The 18,747-nt window shown below is 43.1% G+C and overlaps 1 protein-coding gene across 1 annotated transcript in view; it reads left to right on the top strand.

The window, feature by feature from the left end:
- Nucleotides 1-10,094, top strand: part of LOC102571917 (uricase) — a 40,968-nt gene extending 30,874 nt beyond the window's left edge. Inside the window, exons 3-8 of the mRNA XM_006259040.4 lie at nucleotides 617-733; nucleotides 857-935; nucleotides 6,087-6,273; nucleotides 6,787-6,910; nucleotides 7,515-7,598; nucleotides 8,330-10,094. Coding sequence (XP_006259102.2) covers nucleotides 617-733; nucleotides 857-935; nucleotides 6,087-6,273; nucleotides 6,787-6,910; nucleotides 7,515-7,598; nucleotides 8,330-8,467 — 729 coding nt within the window. The 3' untranslated portion in view covers nucleotides 8,468-10,094. The remainder of the gene's footprint in view (nucleotides 1-616; nucleotides 734-856; nucleotides 936-6,086; nucleotides 6,274-6,786; nucleotides 6,911-7,514; nucleotides 7,599-8,329) is intronic.
- Nucleotides 10,095-18,747: the final 8,653 nt, after the last annotated feature.

The raw sequence follows: 18,747 nt of genomic DNA, 5'->3' as shown, positions 1-18,747 counted from the left end.
ATTGGCACCCCTTTGCTTCACTTCAACTGCCTTATTACATGAATTCTGTTTTCCATCTTTCTTGCGGTCATCAAGATACTCATCTGTGAATGTCTGCCACAGGGAATTGGCATTGAGTACAGGATGGATGGAAACCTGTTCAATCTCTCCCGCTTCTATTCCAAAACCAAAGTTACTCTGGCTTTGATGGTGGAACTTCAGTATGCTGAGACTGTGCTGTCATTGCACATCTGGAGGAGGACTTGTGTTTAACAGATACATACATACATACATACACACACACACACATATATATATAGTGGCATTTAATTTTAATTGTGGAAAAACATGGATTTTAGTGTTTTATTAATCAGAAAATTTGCAGTGTTTTCTCCTTTTTAAAAATCAGAGAATTTGTGATTTTTAAACAGAGAAAACCAGGATCCCCGCTGATAACCAAGCGATTTAAATGTTTTAGGCTGTGTACATCCTGAATTAAATAAAACCCTATTGTCTACAAATGTTTTTTACAGTTGTTTAATTAACAATTGTATAATTAAGTATTAAACAGGACAAACTGTGCCTGTTACCATACATTGGTAATTGGTTCTCCCTAATATCTTATTTGTCTTCTTAGGTCCAAGTCATAGAAGAGTTTGCCCTGGATATTTGTAATCACTTCATCTCCTCACTTTGCCATGTGCTGTATGCCAAAGTCTTTATTCAAGAGTCACCATGGCACCGTCTACACCAGGTATAAAAAAAATGCCAGCACAATAATTTTATTTATTCTGGATGTTCTTATTTAGATCGCTTTTTAAGTTAAACCACAATTATTCATGATGATTTTGCTTACAACTCTGCTCTAAATTTGTAGAACTGTGTTCCCCATGCCCATTCATTTATCTTGGCACCTGAAGGAATTCGTTTTTGTGAAGTTGAACTGTGCCGGAATGGTGAGAAAAACATTTTTAATTTTCCTACAACTATATTCCTTCTTTGTTAATGTCTTTCTTGACTAAGAATGGAGACAGATTTAGAGATGATTGTAGTGATCAAAAGGTCCCCAGAGCTCTAAAACAAAGACAGGAACACACTCAAAACTTCTTAATATATGTCCACTGCTGCAGGCCTTGTTCCTGTGAGTCACAAGATTACTCTCAAGTAATGCAGGATCCAGCTTTAGATTATTATTATTTTACTAAATGCACAGACTCTATTCTACCTATTAGGCAAAGGTATATGCAGTATGGAACACAGTGGTTCTGTTCCATTCTGCTTGTGTCCCTATAGAAAACAGTTATTGCAAAAGCTGGGTGGGTCATCCTCCTTCTCCTCAATGCTATTTTGTGACTCAGACTTAAGGATAAGGGTACAATGGTGTATCTACACATGCATTAGTGTGCTTTTGTTAATGCACATTAAATCTACTACCTCCGGGTGCCTATACATGAGCTGGGAGGCTGCTCCAAAGCACTATAATTATAGTGTGTCAGAGCAGACTCAATTAATTGAGTCTGCTGGAGTGTGATAATTACTGCGCTCCAGCCAGCCTCCATGTCTCATGTATCAGTGTCCCTGTGCTTCAACATGGCAGTGGGGGCACTTTAACTAAAGCTTGTTTGACGAGCTTGTGAGGTACTAGGAAAGTGTGCATTAGCCTTTCTTAATGCACATTAACTAAAGATCATGGGGCATTTATATACATACCTTTGTCAGCTCCAACGTGCTGGAAATCCAGTGAATCAGAGCAGACTCAATTAATCAAGCACGCAACCTGATGTGCCTGGAGCTGCATCACATGCATTTGTATCAACAGCGAAATGCACATCGGTGTGTAGAAAATGTCAGCGAAATGCTTTTTAACTAAAACACCTTTGATGCGTTTCAATTCAAAAGTGGGCTGCCATCATTTTTTCAGTGCTGATATGCATTTTGCCATTTATACAAATGCATACACCACAGCACCAGGTGTTTTCAGAAGTGCCTGGCACTGCGGCGCACATGTCTGTGCAAATGCCCATGGTTTTTACGTGACACTTATTTTGCATTAGCCCATTTTAATGCACATTAGCTAAATCACACTTTTTTTAGTGATGCTTTAATGCACGTTAAAATAGGCTAATGCGCATTAAAACACATGTGTAGACATAACCAGTGTGTTACAAAAATAGATGCAGTGAATGGGGTAGAATAAAATCACACTTAGGTACTTACATCCACTTAGATGCCCAACAGGTAGGACAGTAGTAATTACAACTATTATGGACTAGAGTCTAAGTACAAGGCACAGCTATTACAAATCCTCACAGGAGTTAAGAAAATGACCTGCTTAAATTTATGCAATTATTGCCTACAATTTGTCCATTTGCATTTCTCTAACAAGTGGTACATTCCAAAATACATACTATTTAAGTCCAACTGCCAAGTTTGCACTAAGTTATGGATATGACTTAGTTTTGTGTCTGAAAAGATGTAGTTTCAGTAGTATCAGGCCAAACTCTCAAAGGAGTCTCAGCCTGGTCTCTATAACAGTGGTTGTATCTTTATGCAAGCAACTTTTTGTATGAGAATGTTTAAATGTTCTGTGAAGTCTGCCATTCTTTGCAAAATCAAAACCCCATTTGACTTCACTGCATGCTTTGGTGTGTTTGTGGGATGAAGACTTTAAGGGAGATGGGCCCACAATTGATGTAGATCAAGTAAGAGAACACCTTGAGAGGCCTGACATCCATAAGTCCGTTGGCCCAAGAGTCTTAAAAGAGCTGGCAGATATCATAGCATGGCCAAGATATTTGAAAGCTCACAGCGTTTGGGTGATGTACCAGAAGACTGGAAAAGAGCCAACGTGGTCCCAATCTTCAAGGAAGTGAGAAAAGAAGATCCAGGGAATTACAGACCTATCAGTCTGACATCCATCCCTGGAAAGATCTTGAAGAAAATTATCAAGGAATCCATCTGCAACAGACTATTGGAAAGCAACCTACTGAATGACAGCCAACATGGTTTTATTATTGAAAGGTTTTCCCTGACCAACCTCATCTCCTTCTACGACCAGGTGATGCATTGCCTGGGCAAGGGAGATGAGGCTGATATCATTTATCTGGATTTCAAGAAGGCCTTTGATTTGGTCTCCCATGATGTACTCATGACCAAGCTGGGGAACTGTGGCCTCAACCATCTCATGGTCCAATGGCTGGGAAAGTGGCTCCAAAGGGTACTAGTTGATGGGAACAAATCAACATGGTGCAAGTTTACCAGTGGACTCCCCCAGGGCTCAGTGTCAGGCTGGTACTCTTCAATATCTTCATTAATGATCTAGATTTGGGCATCAGATGCAGACTGGCAAAGTTCGCAGATGACACTAAACTATGGGGGGAGGTGGTCACGCTGGAGGACAGGCTGGGGATACAGGCTGACCTGGACATGCTTGCAAAGTGGGTGGATCAAAACCTGATGGCATTCAATGTAGAGAAATGCAGGGTACTCTGCCTTGGGAGAAAAAAACAGCATCATACTTACAGGCTCAGCGGTGCTACGCTCACTAGCACTGTGTCTGAAAGAGACTTGGGGATCTTGATTGACCACAAAATGAACATGAGCCACCAATGCAATGCCATGGCTGGCAAAGCAAACCAAACTCTGGCATGCATCCACTGATGCATCTCAAGCAAAACCAGGGACCTCATCTTCTCGCTTTACTTGGCCTTAGTGAGGCCACAGCTGGAATACTGCATCCAGTCTTGGGCCCCCCACTTCAGGAGGGATGTGGATAATCTTGAGAGAGTCCAGAGGAGAGCCACCCACATGATCAAAGGCCAAGAGAGTAATCTTTATGAGGAGAAGCTGAGGGACATAGGACTCTTCAGCCTGGAGAAGAGAAGGCTCAGTGCAGGGACTTGGTGGCAGCCTCTAAGTATGGGGGGAGGAGGGGGGCATCAGGATCTGGGAGAACAGTTGTTCACCAGGGCTCCCCCAAGGGATAACTAGGTCTAACAGCCACAAACTTCTAGAAGGCCGATTCAGACTCAATATATGGGAAAACTTCTTAATAGTCTGAGAGTTCAAGCTCTGGAACCCCCCAGACTCCACTCAGAGGTGGTGCAAACACCTACTCTGGACTCATTCAAAAGGCATTTGGATGTTTATCTTGCTGGGATCATTTAATCCCTGCAGACTTCCTGCTTCTGGCAGGGGGGGTTGGACTCGATGATCTCACAAGGTCCCTTCCAGCCCCTAATGTCTATGAAATTTATGAAAGTTAAATGTCCATGTATTACATGTCTACTTGTATCAATCTGAATGTGGCAGTTCCATCCAATTGTGACTGCTCTCAAGTGATTGAAAAATGTAGATGTGGTGATGATTTGTGTGTTGTTTAATATCAGATTACTGAGAACTGGACTGGGATCACTGCAAGTGCCTAGCACAGTGGTTCTAGAATCAAGCTGCTAGGCACTACTGCAATACACTCAACACCTACGAAACAGCCGTCAGACAGGAACAACCTTTAATTGCTACTGACCTTGGCTGGATTCAGACTGGTACCTTGGGGGTGACCTTGGAGACTCTGCAGTTGTTACCAATCCTATATTTCACCCAGTCCTTCCCTATTTCATGGTTCTGGTAGTACTGGAAAAGACCCTTATTCAGTTATCTAACATGTCCATTTGTATCATGGTAGGGCCAGTGCCATTTTTGGACAGCAAACATTTCTGACAGGCTTACTTTATTTGGTATGTCTATTGGTAGAAAAGGCAGAGTCCAGTACAAATGTCCCGGGTATATTGGCTTCAGTTATTTATGTTTCTGGAGACATTAACAGTTACTACATTTTGGCAGCATGAGTAGCACAGACTTGGGTTTCCTCATCCTTCTACAAGAATTCCTTTCTTAATTGTCTGGCCAGCATTAAGAAAGAAATCTGCATGAAATTAACATGTTTACATTGTTTTTTGGAAAATCTCCTGCTTTTAATACCCTGGTAGGATCTAAATTCTCCAGCACGTAAAAACTCACCACCAAAGCTTTATACACTGCATGTACACAAGCTGCAAATGTTTACAAGCAAAAACCATTTACCAGAACTCAGTACAATGACTTGTCATTGATTCTATGTCTCTCTGCTTCTTTCTTGTTTTTCTTGCACAAATTGGCAGTCATGCTAGGAAAGAGTTTTAAACGCTTTCTTTTTTTTCTTGAAAGATAATTCTCTAGCTCTTTAATGTTCTTTCTACACACTAGCCATAGAAATGTCTCTCTTGGGGTCCATCTAGACATTCAGGTAAAGGTGTGATAGGACCTAATATGCAATCTACACAATTGCATCTCCTACCATGCCACATATGAATGGCAGGAAGCATGATTGAGCGATCCAGCATCAGATCTGCTCATGCCTTACTACATTATCCTATCATGATCCTGGGTTCCACACTGCACCAGCTCCTCCCCTGCACATGGAAAACTCATCAGGTGATGGGACTCCCAGCCGCATTAGCCCAGGGCAGGATGCCATAGTTGTGAGTTCCTTCAGCTGTGGGACTCCCAGCTGCTGCAACACATGATGCACCCACATGGCTGGGAGCTGATGGGGCTGCCAGCCACAGGGGCACAGGTATGCTACATGTGCAAAATAAAGCTGGATAGAAACCAGAAAGCAGGGTGACACGTGGTGGCAGTGCGCGCTGCCTGAAACGGGAGCCTGGCTGGCCAAAGCCATGCTCTGGCTGCCAGCCAGGCTCTGTGCACCTGGATAGCTGCTGCTGGAGCCCCAGGAGGCCCCCATGTAAGGCTTCTGGGGCCAGCCCAGGTGCTCACCCCATCCTCCACTACCCCACCCAGGGCAACTTGCTGCACACCAGAACACGCATGCATGGGTATTGCCTGGAGACAAGTAGCAGTGGCACAACTATGTGCTGCTACTATTTGACCCTGGGGAAATGCACATGCTTGCTTGTCTGGATGTGCCCCAAGTGTGCACCTCAGCTGCTTGTCCTTTAGGTTTAGGAAATGCACAACTCACATAGGAATAGAACAAATGCTGGCTCTGGAGCCGACACTGCACACCTTGCAACTCATCTTTTCCCTCTGGTACTTTTTGGTTATAGGTCCCCCAGTTATTTATTCTGGAATTAAAGACCTGAAACTTATGAAGACAACACAGTCTGGATTTGAAGACTTCCACAGGGACAAATACACCACGCTTCCTGAAAGAAAGGACAGGGTGTTGTGTGGAGAACTATTCGTAAAGTGGGCCTATGTGGAATGCACAAATGTTGACTTTGACTGCATCTGGTATGTACCAAATTGAGCGATATCTGATGGCTTAACCTTGACTTCCTCTACAAAAGTGCAAATCTTCCATGTGTAGCACGTACTGCTAAAAGACTATGTCTTCAAAGAAAGCCCACATTTTGTTACAATTAAATCTGCCTTGTTTAGATTTTTTGGTGCTGATTTTCACTGACTGACCACCCACAGCTCTCACCCAAATAAAGTGCGAGTATTCAGTACTTCAGTAATGCAAACTGATATAGATCCATGGAGCTATGCAGATCGAAACCCACTAGTGATCTGGCAGCTCTGTTTTGAACTGGATAGTTTGCTTTTGGATACAGAACACTTAAAATATGAAGTCTCATCAAGTTTGCTAAATACCTCATAGTAAAGCAAATGCTTTCTTTATTATAGGGTTGTGTGAAAGGAGGTTCAGGTTGGCAGAAGAAGGGGCTTAATTAAAACGTACAAGTAATAAGTAAGATCTTTGGTCAGTAACTTTGGATCTGTACTTTTTTCAATTATTTTTAGGAACACTGTTCGAGAGTGTGTCCTTGAGGCATTTTCTGGGCCACCTGACTGTGGAGCGTATTCACCGTCTTACCAGAAGACTGTCAATGATATTCAGATGCTCATCCTGGAAAAAGTTCCACAGGTCTTTCTTTCTCTGGTTAACATGTTCCTTAAACAACAAATACAGGTGTAGGTCCACTGAAAGGGCTGAGCTAACACAATCTATGCTCTAATTTGTTTAAATAATCTCAGCAAAAAACCTAAACTGTCTGAAGCTAGTTAGGTATTTTGGGAAAATATGAATCTGCCCAAATCCTCCATTGTGTGAGGTAGTGATACTTCCTATAAAGGTAACAGGAGAGAAGACCACTTAGCATTTCACAGGATAGACTGAAAAATAAAAGGAAAGAGTGAACCATGGCTCCAACTTTACATTGAACAATAGCATGCTGTAAGAAACATTATACCTTGCTTTCCCTGTGGATCTCAGTTTTAACTTCTTAATTTTCTGTTGCTGAGAACAATGCCAGAGAATCAGACAGTATGCTGCCAGTGAGCTACAGGTTGGGGACCACAGGTATAGGACAAATGCCCACATATTTCTAAAATGGATCCACTTTATCATCTGCACTCATTTTCCATGTGGCATTTTTCCACTGTTTCTCGTTACAACCAGTGGATACTTTATCCAATTGCTATGTGGGATAGTACTGTCATAAACTGTGACATTTACTCTTTGGTTTCAGGTAGATATAGTTGAAACTACTTTGAACAACATTTTTTATGACATGGTAGACATGAAGAAGCTGGGATTGCCCAACAATAAAGAAGTAAGTAAATATGAAAAACCTAACCCATTACATCTGATTGTAATCTTATGTAAAACAAGAGATAAAACTCATTTTGATCTTGCATTTAAAGGGGATTCATCTTGCACAGTCTTACCAATTGTTCTCATGTGTTGCTGCTAAGAGCTCATGTAGGGTTGAATCCATTTTAGACCAAAGGACATTGTACTTATTACATTATGGAAAGCACTACTGAAAGAGAACTATTATTTTTTCTACAGAGTTTGATGTTTAGTGAATAGGTCAATCTGAATAGTTTTGAACTGGCATAAAATGTTTGGTAACTCAAATATAAAGCTTTGAAGGTTGATTCACTATTTCACTACAGCAACTGCTTTCTCACTCCCATGACCTCTTAGAGTGCTTCCCCAGGCCAGCTGAAAATCAAGTTACCCCAACATAAAAGTCAAGTTACCCCAAAGTAAAACTGACATAACTGCAAGAGAAAATAGGCTATTTGATTTTTATGGTCGCCCTTTTTCACAGATAACTGGATTAGAGTCTCTTCCTTCACTACTCTTACTATTGCACCCTTCAGAATAGGCATTATAGGTCAATAGCAAAATCTCCTAGTGACTTCAAATAGGGCAGGAATGTTTCCTTTGATCATGATGTTTTGAGTTTCATATTTATTTCAGTGCTATGAAATCTCAGCTGGAATTGGGTATGCCAGCTGGAAAGCGTTATTCATCTCTATGTCACCTTATGTTCAGGTTCTGACTCCAGTGGAGGCTCCATTTGGTACGTGCACTTGTGTAATCCGTAGGAGTAAGTGCTTAGAAGCGCAAGGCCAAGATGAAGGACATGAGAAGCAATCAGCTGGACGGACGCATCGACAAGGGATGAGCTAAAATACTTGGGCTCTGCTGACACACACTGGATGAACTTACCATGTGGCTTTCTTTACTATGGTTGTTCATTCTAATCCTTGTCCCTTTTTCCTATCTCCTGAATTTTGCCTCCACAAAGTTAGAGGATTTTCAAAGGAACCTAAGGAATTAAAAATCTAAATCCCATTGAATCTAAGGCGATTTGATCACATAATTCCATTAGGTTGCTTTGAAAACCCCAGTCAAAAACATTAGAATTAGATCATTAGACAACCACTGTTTTCATGCTTATGGTCAGTGAGTTAGATAATGTCTCTAATGCACTTCGTAATGTAAAAAACCTGAATTCTACAAATTATTATCAATGCTTTTGCATCCCTTTATTGACATGAAAATGCATACAGAAAATAAGCCCAGATCCTTAACTAAAATAAACAGGGACGCTTTGGTGGAGTTGCATTTATTTACACAGCAGACAATCGGGCCTGATGTTTGTAAATTTAATAATTGAGATTACGACTTATATTATTGATTAGCCCCTGATTTCTTCACAAAACAAATAAAGAAACAAAGCAAACATCTATCTAAATACAATATCTGCTTACAATAATAATTGTACAGATGTTGACTAATTTCTTTTTAAGTGTTCTAATTATATAGTTTCTGCTTTCTTATTCATCAGATAATCAGATATGGGGGATTATACAACTATACAATTACTTCTACATTAATCACTTAAGTGCTTGAGGTAGTGGGCTATTTTTGTAGGGTAATCTAGATGATCTTTTTTAATGTAACAATATAGTCATGATTTTTGTGCAGATAGAAATTAACTCAAGAAATAAGCTAATGCCTCTTGGAGGAGAAAAATAGGTAGACAGTTTACTTTATTTACAATGATTCAAAATGTTAGTTACTTCAGGACATAGTTTTGAACAGAGATACTTAATAGTAAAACCAGCACATCTTGTACCTACATCTCACAAACTGAAGCTAACACATTTATATGAGAAATCCTGCTCAACTCCTCTTAGCTTGTAATACTGACTTAAGTTTCCCAGAGTGGGATTTTTGAAGGTGCTGAAATAAAACAGAAATGCAGATTCATATTACTAAGTCACTTAACCAGTTTAGATATCCCAACCTAAACAAATGTCTTTGTTCCTTAAACTTCTCACCCAATATATTTAGAATCGTGTCGTTCTACTGTGCTTTACCATCTACACTGGCTTGCACTGAACCTTGGGAACACATCTTGAATGGGCTTTTGGGGACCTAGGAGGTTGCTTTGCAACACAGAAACAAGCCATCTCTCACTGTACGCTCTTCCACCTCCTATAAGAAAAAGGATTGTTCATCAGGATGTGATACCTCACTAGAGACAAACACTAGAGATCACATCAAGGGATGAATTTTCTCCTGCTAAGCTCTTTCTTTGGGGTGGTTACCAGTTGATTTAAAGAGTTTGAGCTATTATACCTTTAACTTTTTGTGGGCATGTTTCTTCCTGCCTTAGGTTGCTTATTGTATTGCACTGAAGGGTTTTGTTCCTTTATCAATTCTGATGTATTATAATTTAATGATAGCATAGACTTTGAGTGTATCTATATATCTGAGTGGGAAAATAAAAAGCAAAGTTAAAAAAGTACCATTTGTTATTTATTTAAAGATTAACACATACTGCTTTCCTAAAAATGAATACATACTAGACTATACAACTAACGTTAGTTTAAGACCAGTCCCAAAAAAGATGAACAGCTTTGTTATTTTTTATATGAATAAAAATTGAGTGCGTGTGTTGTATGAGTGTGTGCAGGTGCCTGCATGCACATGTGTTATACATAGAATCTCTCCAGAACGTTTCATTACTGGCTTATTTCTAAAGTAGGAAACCTACTCTCTGTCTACCAGCAATGAACAGATAGTACACAATCTTAACAGAAGAAATAGCAGGAAGAATGCAGTCAAATCCTTAATCAGACTTCCAATTGACCCAAACACATCTTTACTCTTTCCCTGTGGTTTCTTTGAAACTCTAGGCATGCAGACATTTGACAGATTTTAAGTATTTTAGCCATTGCTGCACTCAACCATTACTCCAGTCTAGCAAGGCTAGATCCCATAACTGAAGCATTTGGGAGCTGAGGGTAGAGTCTGAACAAGACAGTCCTAAATGGGCAGCTTCTGTGTAGTCCTACTATGCTTGACCACCTGTACTGCATATTGCTGAACACTGGGAACACATCCTGAATGGGCTTCTGGGAATCTTGAAGGTTGCTTTGCAACTTAGGCCCCTATACGTGTTACAATTAAGGCATGATTAACCAGGTAATCATGCCTTAAGTTGTGACCCAGCGACATGATCAACTCATTAATGGCACAATAAAACAAGCAATAAGCTGCAAAGTTATTCCACAAAAAATGTGCAATAAGCAAGGACCCTAGTTTTCTCTATAAAAAAAAAATCCCAATTTTTGGATTAAAAAACAAACCATCTCTCATAGATTACAAGCATTTGCAGTTAGTGAGTTCCATTCCTATGAGTACAAGGCTGGAATGAAAAAAGAGAACATAAGAGAAGGAGGAGAGAAGAGAGAAAATAGTGTTTACCAGTAAGAAAAGGGAAAAATAGAAAGGAGAGATATTTGGAGGGGAAAAAATGAAGTGGATTAAAGAAAGGCAAAGGAAATTAAGGCAAACATTGAGATAAAATTTTTGATGTTTAGAGGAGATGGTACTAAAATATTAAATTAAAATAAATAGAGTTGGATTTATATTTTAGCAACTCAAAAGAGGAGGAAGAGACAGATTTCAAAACCTTTGGTGTAGATGAAAAATGCACACTGGAGTCCAGTGCACTTAGATATAGGCAAAGGGTTTTTCATATCATAAATGCTAGCATTTGGCATAATATTTATGTGCTAATGTGCATGTCTAGTGGGAAGTATGTGAGAGTTTGGGCCTTTGAGTTGTTGTCACAAAAATATCTTAAAATCTTGATTGCAGGAAACTGCAACAGGTATTTTCAGGTATGGGACTCTCAGTACCAGGCATGGTTCGTAGTGGCATTTATGGAAATGAGGGCAAGAAATAAATGGATATGTCCTCGCACAGTTCAAGCAAGTTCCTTCCACATTCACACCCATTCCCCTTTTGTTTGACTGACTATGGAGACATGACACATTTCTCTCTTCCTCTTAGTGCAATCCATTACCACAAGATTATGCAACACAGCATCACCACAGTTCTCAGACCCATCATAACAAATTAGCGAACTCCTTCCCCCTCCTAATACTGATCCATTTTAGCCACTGGAAAGAAGTGGGAGCCTTCATCATAATCAGTGTAACACAGGAAGCAGATCCAATACAAATATTATAGGTAATCAATTTAAAAAAAAATAATGTTATCATGGGATGGATACTTGAACACTGAACCCAACCCATTTGCTGTTGCTTCATTAGCAGGTGAGATTTTATCTATCACTGTTCTTTTCAGATCATAAATATATTTATCAGCCCTGCATACAAAACACAAAATGTCACACCTGCAGTAACAATATCACACACAAAGATCAAGGGACATGTAAAATCTTTGTGACAGTCCTCTCAGGTTCTGCAGATATTGAAGTTATGGTCATGTACCCAAGACTGTTGTCTTCTAAAAGGCAGTTTTATTTTTGTGTAAATTTTGAATGAACAACTGGAAGCTTAATGAATTGCACTAGGTTTACCTCACAACATGTTCTAACTATAAGGGCTTAAGGAAAACAATTTTAAGAATATTTTTCCATGACCATATTAAATAAAGTGAGCACTTTCCCAACAGGAAATGAAAGCTACTAACCAAATAGATCTGCCCCATTATTTAGATGGATGACTTGACTTGGGCAATGTTAGCCTGGCTAACTCTGGCACACTCTAGTTGGCCTCTCCAACACTTGCACCAGGAAGATGTCCCCAGCACTCTCCAAAAACTTCCTGGATTGCCCATGCAGTTCTGTATTGCCCTCCCAGCAGTTAGGATGATTGAAGTTCCCCATGAGGGCCTGTGATTGGGAAACTTCTGCTAGCTGTTTGAAGAAAGCCTCAACCACCTCATCTTCCTGGTCTGGTGGTCTATAGTACATACCCACCACATCATCACCCTCATTGCTTCCCCTCTGACCCTAACCCAGAGACTTTCAACAGGCCTGTCTGTAGTTTCATACTGGAGTTCTGAGCAATCATGTGGCTCTTTTACATAAAGAGCAACTTCTCCTCCTCTTCTCCCCTGCCTGCCCTTCCTGACAAGCTTATACCCACCATGACAGTACTTCAGTCATGTAAGCTATCTCATCAAGTCTCTGTTATTTCAATTGTATCGTAGCTCTGGGATTGTCTGAGAGCTTCCAATTCTTCCTGCCTGCTTCCCAAACTCTGTGCATCTGTGTATAGTCACCTGAGGCAACTAACCAATTGCCCTACTTTCTAAGGAATAATGAGAAGGCTTCCCCTGCTGTCCCCTCATGTTTGTGCTTCCTCCATGTCACCCACTTCCCACTTACCTCAGGGATTTGGTCTCCATACCCCAGAAAACCTAGTTTAAAGCTTTCCTCACTGGGTTAGCAAGTCTGCCTGTGGAGATGGTCTTCCCTCTCTTTGTCAGGTGGATCCTGTCTCTTCCTAGAAATCCTTCTTCTTGGAACAATATCCAATGATCAAAGCAGCCAAAGTCCTGTCGATGACATCATCTGCACAGCCATGCATTGATCTGCAGGGTGCATCTGCTCCTGCCTTGCCCTTCCCCTTGACTGGAAGGATCAAGGAGAGCACCACCTGAGCTCCCATCCCCTTCACCCTTGCACCCAGAGCCCTGTCATCACTTTTGTTCTGCTCAAGGTCTTCCCTGGCAGTATCACTGGTGCCCACATGGATGAACTGCATGTGGTAGTTCTGAACTCAGTTGGTCAGTTAGATCTTGGTAATCCCTCCATGACATCTCAGATCCAGGCTCCGGGCAAGCAGCAGATGTCCCAAGACAACAGAGGGTGGCAGTAGTCTCAGTCCTCTCAAACTTGGAGATGCCTAGCCTGGCTTCTTCCACCAACAGAACGTGCTCCTCCTCTTCTGTTGCTAGGGCTCCATATCTGTTCTCCAGACAAACTGCAGCAGGTGGAGATGAAGACATCTTCTTGCTGCCAGAGGTCACAAGTATCTAACTTCCACTTTCCTGGGAGCCCATGTCCTCTTCCTTCTCTAGCACTGCCTTTGGCAGTCCTTTCTCCATAGTCCTAAAGGTCTCCTTCAGCATTGAATCAATGAAGTCCTCATAGTAGAGGATGCTTTGGAGCCTTGCCACCACCTCCTGTAGCTCTCTTGCCTGTTCCCTGAGGGGCACTGCTCACTTTGCAGGCACTCTCCCACTTGGCTGGAAGGAACCTGCAAGCCACAGTTTCCACAGCACCAAACCAGGACCCAAGTGGAAACATTGACAATGAGTGGCCCTGCCTGGAGAGACACTTCACAGGTGCAAGCAGAGCAAGACCTGGCAGTGGCTCTGGCATTGCGACATCCTCCAAATATTTCTCTGGGCCTCTTAATCTGCCATTTCTTTCTTCCTGCCCCTGTTCCAAGCAGACCTTCCCTAGGAAACTCTCCTATGAGCTGGCTTGTTCAATGCTCTTTGGTGCTGAAAGGTTCTTTTTTCCCTTTTTCCTCTCATCAAGCTTACAGTGAAGAAAAGTGAGAGATTTTTCAGGCAAACTCCCTAGTGGCCTGCCCCTCACTTGGGACTCTAGTTAAGCAAGGGGCTTAGTTATTTGTCTAGCTCCTGAGTTTTAGTGACTGACACTAAATATATGTAGATTAGCTATTGTTAATTAAAGAAAGAGCTTACCTTAAAGGCTCCCCTTCAAAGAGGGGGGCAGCAAACTGACCTGCAAACTGCTTGCAAGCTGCCCTGTTCCCTTGCTCCCTGGTCCTTGTTTCATAAGAACAAATTACAGAACCCCCCCCCAAGGAAACAATTGTTTTTTTTAAATTAAAGACTTTTCTTTGGACTGATTCCCCCCAGGATCTGACTCCTTCAAGCTCTCTAAGAAGCAGTATGCCCTTACCTCACTTATGGCATGAGGGTGAGAGCATACACTAATCAGCCCATTAATTCTTTGCGTTCTTTGCTGCAATGCCAAACACACCTGCAGTGCCACTGTGGTCAGACGGAAGTGATATTTGTCCTATGGCTGGCCTCTTGAAAGCACTCTACAGCCATGCCATGACAGAAGTGCGCAGCTGCAGAGTGCTTTAAAAGTGAGGGACAAATTAACCCTCATTTAATGAGGGTTCAGATGAAGGTGCGTTAAAGTGGAGTGCTTTCATTAACTTCTGTTTGTTCCAGTGCGTGAGCAGGGCTGGGCTGATGCAGCTCAGCCCTACCCCCTATACTGTCTCCAGGATGGAAGCGAGGTAGGGAAGGGAGCAAGCTTCATCTGGAGTTTGCCCAGTCTGCACTGGAGGTGGGAGGTAGGTGGACTGGACCTTGGATGGGGGTGGCAGGGCTAGGGGGAAGACAAGCAGGCAGGCAGCCTCTCTCTGCTGAATCAGCTCCGAAGTGGAGCTCAATCCTTTCTCTTCTCCCAAACAGTGAACCCCTGTTGGGTCAGGGACGGGGGGTTACTAACTCACGGCACTTACTCTGTAGTAAGTGAGGCATTTTAATTCAAGTGGCTCCAATGAGCTTGAGTTAAAGTGCCCCCACCGCCATTTTGAAGCAGGGGGATGCTGAACATACAAGATTTGGAAGCTGCTGGAGCAAGTTAATTAGCTCCAGCAGACTTGCCTCTGCTCTGATGCACCGCAGTTACAGCACATTGGAGCAGTGTTCCTGAACATGTATAGGTACCCTATGAGATCCTCCTCATTTCTCTTGTTATTTTTGAGCTAAAATCAGTTTATAGAACAGAGTTATTCTTCTGACATGTAACTAAATGAGTAGCCTAGAACGTGAAGTAAAACTCAGGTTTGATTCTGCTCAGCTTCAAAGTTAACTTTTCAATTTAGATTTGCCTCTGAATCTTGTCCCATGAGTTTAAAAGAAGAGAATATTGCATGAGAGACCAAAACCAAGTACAGCACATGGGGCAACCAGCTATTTTGAAAAGGAACAATTTAATTTTACCTGGAGAGCAAGAGAGCACTTCATCTTTCAGATAGACAGAGTGACCCCCAGTGGCAGACACAATCTTAGCCAGCACTGTTTACATTGTCTCACTGTTGGTGGCCTTTTTAAATAGTGAGTCACTGATATTCCTATGTGAGCACCTAAATTCCAGTTGCTTTTTTTTTTTTTTTTTTTAAATAAATGGTAGAACGTATCCACATGATATAGTCCTCAGCAGTCCCTTGATATGAGGATGACAGTCTTCCAGTAGATAGGGAAGTCACTGGTAAATCTGGAGATGACTGAAGAGGCCAATCTGAGATCTGCATGTTCAACTATGTGATGGGCTAGCTGGCAGTGACTTAGCCCAGGGGTTTTGAAAGGGCAAAAGATGATTGGAGGACTTGGGATTCCCTTTCCTCACCAATCTGGTAATGATTTGGCCTAGGGGTTTTGAAGGGGAAAAGATGATTGGAGGACTTAGGATTCCCTTTCCTCACCAATCAGGCCCCAGAGACTCACCCTCCATGTCCCCTGATTGGCCCCCCCTTGGAGGGAGATAAAAGGGGCAGCGCAGCTGACTCAGGGGAGACCAGTAAGGGACCACAAGGAAGGAGATTCAAAGAGCAGGCAAGACCTGGGCCAGTGGAGCAGGAGCAGTTGCCCCAAAAGAGCCTGAAAGGGTGGGACCTGCAGGCAGCAGTTGGACCCTCAGCAGCACGGCGTGTGGCCGGCAGGAGAGGCTTCCTGCTGGGCTCCAGGATCCCCTACAAGAGGCTGCAGCCAGCAGGAGAGGCTTCCCGCTTCAGCAAGGATCTGAGCAGTGACCTGAGAGGTTCCTAGCTCTGCTTCCAACTCCCCCAATAAGAGGCCAGGCAGCTCAATGTGAGGCCGGGGCTCTGGGAAGATCAAGACCCCTAGCAGCCTGGAACAGTCCTAGCACTGGTGTCTGTGTGGTAATGGTTTCTACCTACCATGTAGGAGATCCAAGTTCAAGTCCCAGCTGGGGTGAGTAAGCTAACAGGGAGAAGTTCTTCTTGCAGTGGAAAGTGGCCATTATGCTTTCTCCCCCTCCAGGTACCTAGGCCCTATATCCCTTGTCATTTGACATTTTGTATTTTGTGCCTTTTATATTTCACCGACCGGTATTGTTTGTTCTGCTGTTCGTGTTTTACATTTTGGTTAACCCTGTTTTTTGTCAACTGGATGAATATGTCTAAGATTGTAAGTGTCTCACCTTTGTTGAATCCTGCCCCCTCGGGGCATTGTAGTGTCCCCTATACCCCCTGGTTTATACTGGTTATGTTCCCAGCATTGTTCTCTCATTAAAAGGTATATGGTTAAGTCCCCATTGGTGGTCTGGCTCTGGTCTATAGGGGGAGGAGAGTCCCTACACCTCCCACAGCATTTGTGCACCTGCTAGGATCATAGATTCATAGATGCTAGGTTCACAGATGTTAGGGTCGGAAGGGACCTCAATAGATCATCGAGTCCAACCCCCTGCATAGGCAGGAAAGAGTGCTGGGTCTAGATGACCCCAGCTAGATGGTTATCTAACCTCCTCTTGAAGACCCCCAGGGTAGGGGAGAGCACCACCTCCCTTGGGAACCCGTTCCAGACCTTGGCCACTCGAACTGTGAAGAAGTTCTTCCTAATGTCTAGTCTAAATCTGCTCTCTGCTAGCTTGTGGCCATTATTTCTTGTAACCCCCGGGGGTGCCTTGGTGAATAAATACTCACCAATTCCCTTCTGTGCCCCCGTGATGAACTTATAGGCAGCCACAAGGTCGCCTCTCAACCTTCTCTTGCGGAGGCTGAAAAGGTCCAGTTTCTCTAGTCTCTCCTCGTACAGCTTGGTCTGCAGGCCCTTAACCATATGAGTGGCCCTTCTCTGGGCCCTCTCCAGGTTATCCGCATCCCTCTTGAATTGCGGCGCCCAGAATTGCATGCAGTACTCCAACTGCGGTCTGACCAGCGCCTGATAGAGGGGAAGTATCACCTCCTTGGACCTATTCGTTATGCATCTGCTGATGCACGATAAAGTGCCATTGGCTTTTCTGATGGCTTCGTCACACTGCCGACTCATGTTCATCTTGGAGTCCACTAGGACTCCAAGATCCCTTTCCACTTCCATGCCACCCAGCAGGTCATTTCCTAGGCAGTAGGTATGCTGGACATTTTTCCTCCCTAGGTGCAGCACTTTGCATTTCTCCTTGTTGAACTGCATTCTGTTGTTTTCTGCCCACTTGTCCAACCTGTCCAGGTCTGCTTGCAGCTGTTCCCTGCCCTCCAGCGTGTCCACTTCTCCCCATAGCTTCGTGTCATCTGCAAACTTGGACAGAGTACATTTCACTCCCTCGTCCAAGTCGCTGATGAAGACATTAAAGAGTATCGGTCCAAGGACCGAGCCCTGCGGGACCCCACTGCCCACACACCCTTCCAGGTCGAAACCGACCCACCCACCACGACTCTCTGGGTGTGACCCTCCAGCCAATTCGCCACCCACCGGACTGTGCAGTCATCCAAGTCACAGCCTCTTAAATTGTTCACCAGTATGGGGTGGGATACTGTATCGAAGGCCTTCCTGAAGTCTAAATATACGACATCCACCCCTCCTCCTGTGTCTGGATCCCTTCAATTGGAAAGGGGGTACCTCTTGGAGTACCACCTGGGTTCGATTCAGAGAAGATTTGGCTGAATCACCAAATCCAAATCGAATTGGAAGATAAAAAACCCCTCCGAATCTATTAAAAAAAGATTTGGAGATTTGGCAGTTTGGAAGGCAGTCTCACAGGAAAACAGAAACTAAGAAGAGGGAAGGGGAGCAGGAGGGGAAAGACTAACATCTATAGCTGGCCAGTGACTGTGAAGTTCCCCGAGTCCCCTTCCAATCACAGTGCTCTGGGGGAGGGAAACAGCACACAAGCCTCTGTCTGCAGCCTTTCTGTCCCTTTTGTGAGCTATTTCTGCCTGAGCACTGGGAAAGCCTCCCGTTACAGGCTACGATCCCTGCTGTTCTCATCCTGCTGGTGCCTTTACACACACACACACACACACACACACACACACACACACGTTTTGCTTTTAGAAGCTTGAGGTGCAGTTTCCCAGAAGCTCCTGTACCTATCTCCTTGAAACCTGGCAGGCCTCATGCTTGCAGAA

Source organism: Alligator mississippiensis, chromosome 5 (genome assembly GCF_030867095.1).
Source record: "Alligator mississippiensis isolate rAllMis1 chromosome 5, rAllMis1, whole genome shotgun sequence".
Classification (NCBI taxonomy): Eukaryota; Metazoa; Chordata; order Crocodylia; family Alligatoridae; genus Alligator; species Alligator mississippiensis.
The sequence above is the reverse complement of the archived record's forward strand: the minus strand, read 5'-3'. Positions and strand labels throughout refer to the sequence as shown.